The sequence below is a fragment of the Haplochromis burtoni genome, unplaced genomic scaffold (assembly GCF_018398535.1).
Source record: "Haplochromis burtoni strain Fernald_Lab_line unplaced genomic scaffold, NCSU_Asbu1 Contig_460, whole genome shotgun sequence".
NCBI classification, from domain to species: Eukaryota; Metazoa; Chordata; class Actinopteri; order Cichliformes; family Cichlidae; genus Haplochromis; species Haplochromis burtoni.
This window is the reverse complement of record NW_024582821.1, coordinates 17522-25900: the sequence shown is the minus strand read 5'-3', so window position 1 is coordinate 25900 and position 8379 is coordinate 17522. Positions and strand designations below refer to the sequence as shown.

Here is an 8379-nt window from a genome sequence, read left to right as displayed (position 1 = left end):
TCTCATATGCACTTACTCCACACTCAACCAACGTGGAGACAGACATAAAGAGACGCTGTACACACGATCACACTCCCCAAGCGTACTCTAAGCCCCGGGTCTAGGTACCCTTGCCCCTGGAGGGGGGAACTGCACCCAGACCCAGGTGGTGTTACCCTTTTCCCTGCGGTGGGGAGAGGCAGACCGCCCCGACTCCGCAGCAGCAGGGAGGCCCCACACTCCAGACCGCAGTCGGACGGCCAACTCCTCCTCCTAGCCCCCCCGCTCCAGCAGGTCGCAGAGAACGGGGGTGGGAAGACTCCAAACCTCCCTCCACCCGCTCATTGTAGTGTTGATGCATGTGTGTTCTAAGGTGCATTTAAAACCCAGGAGGGCATGGAGCTACCTGCCAGAGAGCAGCAGGTAAGCGCATAGGTCCCTCCTGCTAGCCCTCAATGTCTACGTGTATTTAAAATTGAGAGGTGGGCAACGACGCCAGGGGTGAGGTGTACACCCTGATGGTCTTTTGGAGTCCGTGTAGCGTGCCCACCCCGATCCTATTATGTGTTATGAGAGTGTGAGTAATGTGAATGTCTAAGTTGTGAGATAAAATTGAGGCACAAGAAGCCAGGAAGGACAGAGGGGGATGCCTCCCCTGCACCTGGTGACACACCTTTACCCCAAGGCCCTGCATGTGTGGGTGGTTGTGGTGGAGCGGGAAGAGGGAGGCAGCTGGAGATGGGGAGGGAAGGAAGGGAGGGGCAAGTGACCCCTCCCTGGGGCCAGCTCCCCCGCTGACCCCAGTAGGCACCCCCATACTCCGCAACCGCCAGGGAAAGGGGGCCCAGGGCAACTCTAAGCTTTCTTAAAGAAGGGGGACAACGAGGAAAAGCTGAAGACTTTCATACAACAAAAATAAATTGCACAGTGGTTTAAAGCACTGGTCACTAAGAAGCAGCTCACCACCCCAATTCAGGCTGTGTGGATCTTACAAATGCTGACTAAAGCTCGTTAGATTGCACAAACTCTGTTTTTGTCTCATATTCTGATATATTCTGTATTTATGAAGAAACATATGAAGAAATGGCTCAAGACTTTTGCATAGTACTATATATCAATTTTTTTGTCCATAACTATTACATATATTGTAATATTTAATACTCGGTTTATTTTATTTTATTTTGTCTTCTTTTTTCCTCTTCTTTATGTTTTTGTAAAAGCAAAAATCTTTGCACCCATTAACCCAACCTAAAAATCAGAGCGATATCTGAAAAATAATTTAGAAAAAAATCAATCTGAAATCAAGTTTAACGCTCAGATTGACCCTAAGACATATTCCTGTCCTCTCAGTTATGTGTGTTAGATGTTAGATGTGTGAACAAATTCTGTATCAGTCTGTGAGTTGTGAGTGCTTCCACTGGTGGGTGCTGTTGTTCAGTGTGAAGTAAAGAAAAAGGATTATGAAGACAAACGACAGCTTTATGTTCCTCTAACCATTGGAAATTGTGCTGAAGTGTCTAAACTACAGTCTTGTCTATATGCAATTAGGGACTGGTTATTGGATAAGTTCCTGCTCCTTAATACTGATAAGACAGAGTTGATGGTCATTGGACCACAAAAATTTCAGTAGGCCTACTTATCCCAAAATTTCAACTTGAAATTGCAGGGACAAGGTTGAAAACTTGGGCGTGTGGTTTGACAGGGTGCTTTCCTTGAGTCTCATGTAAAAGAGACAACAAAGACCGCCTTTTATCATTTAAAGACGTTTTGTCAAGCGACACTGCAGAGGTTCTTGTCCATGCATTTGTGTCTTCATGTATCGATTATTGTAACGCTCTTCTTTCTGGGCTACCAAAGAAAAGTTTTAGAGGTTTACAGATGGTGCAAAATGCAGCTGCTCACATTTTAATGAAAACTGGGGAAATTTGAGCACATTACCCCTGTACTGAGACCTCTTAATATGGTACCTTGTCAGGTTCAACAGATTTTAAGGTCCTGCTGCTCACCTACAAGGTCTTAAATGGATTGGCACCTTCATAACTCTCTGACCTTTTGCACCTTTATGTTCCACCCCGTGCTCTCTGATCTCAGGATTCTGGCCTTCTAAAAGTTCCTAGAGCCATGAAAAATCTACATCAAATCATTAAATAAAGCTCAAATGAACCTGAAAGATGCTTCTAAGATTTGATTTTATGTTTTAAATCTTTGCTGGATTAAACTACAGGAATAAAAGAAAAAGTGACAAACTTTTGAAAAGAAAGAAAGAAAAAGAGCACTACTCATTATTGATAGGTGAGCGTCTCTGCTGCTACACCAATATTCAGCTGTTACAATAGCTCTTTCATCAGGAGCTGTGTGGACAGAGGCATGGGCTGCTGTAAAGAGTAAAGCAAATAAAGATACCTGAGTGAAGAGACGACACATCAGAGCCTCCCACTGTAAACAGGATACCGTCCAACTACAGGTCATCCTGTGCCAGCACAGTCTGAGTTGGGACATTATCAGGTAAACCTATCATGTCTAATGACAAAAAGACAGTAAAAACACCACACAGCTTTAACTACTTTGTTAAACCCTTCTCTTATTTCCTGCCCACTGTTGTAGTGTTGGAGCGTACATAACTATGTAGTTGTTTTCTCTTCACCTGTAGTATATGGCACCATAAAATGTAACACTAGAAAAACAATCACTCAGCAGACACGAGGTGACAGTTCAGAGCAAAGGGCGGCTGCACTCGACTGAACTCCATTAGCTATTGCAGCTTTGATTTTGACTGGGTGAGCGATTAAAGGTCTGCACTGTGTTATTCAGTTTGGGGAGGACGTTGAGAAATGATCCAGACAAAGTTCATGCGACTGAACAGGAGTGTAGAAAGAGAGAGGTGGCTTCATGAGTGGCTGGCGTGATGTAAACGACTTTATTTACAGACCTGTCATATTAACACTAATGGTGTATGTGTGTCAGAAAGAAAGCATGCAGCGCTGAGCCTTTGAAGTTCTTGCAAACCATTATTTATGCAGACTGAGAAGAGTAAAGGATTATGGTTTCAGAGATTTCAAATAAATCATTGTAATTTTCTTAATTTACTTTGCCATCCCCCCACAACCCTAAAAAAGAAACCACGCCATCATCCCAGCCTGTCCTTGTTTTTTTGGACTTTGAGTTTACTGGTGAGGCTTTTGGGCCACAACAACATGATGAAAACACCTTAGCAGGACAAAATGTGCCTGACAGACGTTACAACACACTCGTGTACACATATAATTGATGCTGCAGCTCCGAGATGCCGTGCTTCTAGCATGTTACAGATGTCACAACTTGAAATGGTTTTGTGTTTGCATGGGGAGAGCATACCTGTATTCCACAGGAAAGGTGTGTGTGTGTTATATCAGTTGTCTGCTGACTCTGCAAGCCCTATCAGACAACATGAGACATGAGGGGTGAAGTTTAACCAGATATATTGGATTGCTGTGTCTCTCTTTATCTCCCAGTGTCCAACCCCACCCTTTTACTTGCCCCTGTCTCACAGTTTCATTTGTGTGTGTGTGTAAGTTCCCAGAGAGAGGGAAATGTAACAGGATAACGTCTACAGCTGTGCCGTGTCTTATAAATATGATCGGTGTAGTGAAAAGTGATAATTACAGCCATATTCCATTAAACATTATAAATAAAACCTAAAAACTTAGCAGCTTTGAATTTGTCGCACCACTCAAATAACATTTATTATAATGTCATATCTGCAAATCCTTCATTTACATTTCTTTCAGAGACAAATAATGTGATGATTTTCACTTCTTGGTTTGAATGAAATCCAATTTTGTGCCCTGTTTCAGGGTGTTGAATCTCAAACCTGCTAACTGCTCTTTGTATTCACCAATGCTGACAGAAAGTTAATTACCGAGTGTCAGGTTTTCAGCCTGAAAGGTTACGGCTTTTCTTTATTTCCTACAATGGTTCTTTACTTTAACATGGACCATTGTGGGAGGTCTTTATCCTTCAAAAAAAGTCTTCTACCAGAGGCCTGGGAGCTTGAGGGTGCTGCCCAGTATCTGTTTCCTAGGACTGTGCTCTTCTGGACGGAAATCTTGGATGTTCCAGGGATCTGTTGGAGCCACTCGGCCAGTTCTGGGGGGTCATTACACCACCATACCACTGGAACCACTGTTGCCTTCACCCTCCACATCTTCTCGAGCTCTCCTCTGAGCCCTTGGTGTTTCTCAAGCTTCTTATGTTTCTTCTTCCTGATGTTGCTGTCTTTTCGTATTGCTACATTTCTAACCCTATCACTACAGCCGTCTTCCTCTGCTTGTCCACCACTAATATGTCCGGTTGGTTAGCCATCATTATTTTGTCCATCTGTATCTGGAAGTCCCACAGGATCTTAGCTCAGTTATTCAAAATCACCAAAAGTCAAAAGGTCTCCCATTTTGACCTCGGGACTTCCAGGCCCCACACAGTACAGATGTTCCTGCATACTATGACTTGGTTATGGTCCTGCCTGCTAGCATCTTGCACCCTGCTGTTATTTGCTGGATTGTCTCAGAAGAATCTTTAATGTCTATCAATCTTGTGCTTATACCTTGTTCCTGTGCTGGCATGGTTAGTGCCTTTGTGTTGTTTTTCAGTCCAGCTCAGTGTGGTTCACTGGAGTCCCAGAGCCTTAGAAATGGCTTTGTAACCCTTTCCAGACTGGCAGATGCCAGTGACTTTGTTTATTGGCTGTTTCTTTAGATCCTGGTGTGATGTGTTGCGTTTTGAGATCTTTTAGCCTACTTCACCTTTCTAGTCTTTTTTTTTAAATCTTGATTCAACCAGCCTGGCAGTAATTAGGCCTGGGTGTGGCTCATGAAGCTGAACTCATGTTTCCAAAAATGTGATTAGAATAAAATAGAATAGCCCTTTATTGTCATTGTACATGTACAACGAGTGTGAGTGGCCTGAGTTATGGGGTTTCTCTAACCATGGCTCTGATTAGTCAGGTGAGTGGCCGTTGGTGTTGTGGGTCCAAGTGAGATCAGCGGAGATATGGGTGCCCAGACACCCAAGAAGTGGAGAAGATTCCACCCATTCTCCATTTATAATCGATCGAGTGGGCCCGTGGAAAGCCTTATATATGTAGGAAAACTAAAGGTGCCTGGCCTCGTGAGAAATGGGCTGTCACTTGAAACCTATTTCCAGCATCAGCAGTTTACCTTTAGGGCGTTCTGCAGTTGTTTTTCTTTATGTTGTTTTCAGTTTTCATTCTCAGTTTTGTGTAGGCTACTTCCACAGGTTTACACCAGGAATGTGGGCCACATACAGCTCATGCTGATCTTATGTTCTGTCAGTGTACAGAAATTTGGATACAAACCAAATCAATTACGTTAATATAACAAGAAGAAGCACAATTTCAATAGTACATCTCAGTTTATCTACGTGATAAACAAATACTGCTTTATTAAATGAATGAAATATGCCAACATCAGTCTTTGTGAAATAAATATGTAATAAATCTATTAGTAATTACTTTTGTAGTATGAATGGACATGGTGGAGGTATTTATCAGTGGGGAAAACTGTTAAACTTGTGAAAATACAGTTAAAATTCAAAAATGTATGTTCTGCATCAAATTTTCCAAACTCCTCCAATTGGCCGGATTGGAGTCTTGATTCTGGCTCGCGGTCCGTATGTTTGCCACCCGAGGTTTACATCCTTTCCATAAGTCTTGCGCTCCCATCTAAACGAAGTGAGAATCGGTGAGAATGTATTTCCGCGCCCTCGCTCGAACTTCCGGTTACTCCCCTCCACGCTGGTACTCCGTGCCTGTTTGTACTCAAGCACTGTGAAAACTTGCATCATCCAGGAGGGGGGACAAAACAGCAGCCGAACATAAATGGGCACGACAGAAGTAACCTATAGGATATTTAATTGTTCCAGAGGAAGCGCCTCCCCCAAATGTGACTCGGCCGGTCACAGTTGAGTGTACAAAGCGGCAGACGGGCGGAGGACTCGCGGGGACATCCAGTTTGCCGGTGTGGAGGTGTCTCCGTGTAAATGTACACGTTGAGCAAAGTGCAAGGTCCCCTCAGTGCACGTACAGATATGAGCTCTGACCGACTCTAGCGACTGCTGCTCCTCGTGTCTCCCTCTCAGCTAGCTTTTATGTGCCTTTTTACACTGTGATTTTTTTTTTTTTAAATATAAGCTAGTTTAACTTTTAAACCAAAGATGTCGTGCCTTTTACTGGGAGTCATACGAAGGTGAGTTATCGCGGCTTTCTAGTGTTTCTGCGATTTAAATGTGTGTCTGCTTTATTCTAACTTCTTTTGTTTTAAAAGTGTTTTGCTTGCTGTTTAAGTTACGATAAACGCGCGGGCAACAGTCACCCTTCACTGTATTTTCGATGCTTTTATTTTGAAAAGAAAATGACACTAAGCATGAAAACTGAATTCGTTAAGACCATTTTTTGTATGAAAACTAAAAAAGAGACCATTTTGAAGTAAGAGTTGAGACACTGTAGCAGTTTTCATTTATTGTAACAGATTTACAGATTTACATATTCCCAAACTATTTTAAGGAGTTCCTGGAAACAGTTTCACCTTACTGTGACTCTTCCTGTTTGACAGCTGTTCTGTTACCTGCTGAAAAATGTCGTTTGACCTGATAGTTGATACTGGATAATGAAGTTCTTTGCTGGCACTCATGACACAAATATAATTTCATGTCTTTATGACTGAAGGAACACATCAGGATAATTTGCCATCTAAACTTTGCTGCTTTTACCCCTCCAGGATTTGTGATAAGCCAACATCACACAAGACTGAAAGTGAGCACTCGATGACATTGTGTGTGTGTTTGTGCATTTATTTTGCTATCATGGATGCATGTTAGAGAGTGGGTGAATTAGTGACTCAGTGACCTGTGGATTTTGTTTGTATTTCCACTTGAGAGATTGCTCATGCCCGGAGGCATCACTGAATGTCCCAGAGTATTTTACTGTGTATTCACCACAGTAGGAGGAGTACTAATGCATGCAGCATGTGTGCATGCTCCTTGAAGTGATGTGCTGGCTTGTCTTTGCTTGACAATTAGACTCCTCCTTAAAGAGGCCTTTGACCAGGATCTGTCAGGGCTTTGAAGGTGGACTGTAGGCGTGTCGGCCTGTGGTGTGTGAGGATTGGCTTACTCACTTGGAGGTGTGTTAGGGGAACAAGTTGTTTATCTAGGATAATCAATAACAGAGCTTAGTGATAACTTCTTTGAAAGTGTTTGGTCGGAAAAATATTAATCCTTAAACATTAGACCAGGTCCTGCTGAATAGTTGTTCCCTTGATGGCTTATGTCTGGATAAATCTATGCAACAATATACCAAGCAGGAGGCAAAGATGTGGCATAATCAGATGGTTGACTGCAGGGAAAGTTGGATGAGTCATCAAAGTCTTTACAGGATTTCTAAAAAAATGTAAAAATATCACAGTTTCTCTGTTGCAGACAAAGAAAAGCAAAGCTCCTAATCTCTTCTCCCAGCTCCCATGAGTTCCTTAGCAAGAAAATGAACAGTTAAAACATTTCCTCGTGTTTAATTCACTTCAAATTCAATCCAGCTCATCCTAATCTCAGTCACACTGGAGATAATATTCAGCACCACCCTTGTTAATTATCATCAGCAGTGTGACAATGATGATGTTTGGGAGCATAGGTAATTGATTTACTGTGGAGGGGGTAAAGGGTCTAAAAGTCTGCAGAGCTGACCAAAGGGACCGGTTTATCGGAAGTCACAGATAAGCCTAAACAAAGTGTCGTCATTTTTGGGTCAAAGGTCAAATAATAGTTGTCTGTTACCGTTGCTGTAGAGCCACAGCCTTGTTGCCCAATAGAACGACAGCCAATCAGGCAAAAGCTGCAGACACAGTGTTGTTTGTAGATGATTATCTCGTCAAGAAACGGGTTTAGTGTCTTTCTCAAATACACCAAATGAGCTGCAGCTGCTCCAAACTGTGGGTACAGTTTACTGGTAAGAAAATGTAAATTCAGTTGAAAAGTCAGCTACAGACCTAACGCACTGTGTCTGAAAGCTGCTTTAAAGTTGGCCTTGAGTGTGACAGTAGTTCTTACTCCTCAGCTCTGTGCCTTCACACTGCTGGGTCATGTGATGCCTTGCTCATCTTGAACTTCTTGTTGTGCCTGCTGCTCACACCCTTTGTACATTCAGACCAGACTAATGTGTATGTGTGAATGCATCAGTGAAAGCGAGCACTTGTGTACGTGCGTGTGTGTGTGTACAGGATGTATGTATAATGAACCACCGACTGCTGCCAATTGGAGCCACGTGCCTGCAGCTGACTTCATGTATTGATCTTTGAAACAAAGTGAATGTGTGTGATTTGTTTTGGCAGTTATTAGCTGCTCCTTTTAAAAAAA

The 8379-nt window shown here is 42.8% G+C and overlaps 1 protein-coding gene across 1 annotated transcript in view; it reads left to right on the top strand.

Annotated features, from left to right (window-relative positions):
• Positions 1-5789: 5789 nt before the first annotated feature.
• The window catches only part of pck2 (phosphoenolpyruvate carboxykinase 2 (mitochondrial)), a 12254-nt gene continuing 9664 nt past the window's right edge, over positions 5790-8379 (top strand). Inside the window, exon 1 of the mRNA XM_005945982.3 lies at positions 5790-6218. Within this exon, the coding sequence (XP_005946044.1) occupies positions 6187-6218 (32 nt within the window). The 5' untranslated portion in view covers positions 5790-6186. The remainder of the gene's footprint in view (positions 6219-8379) is intronic.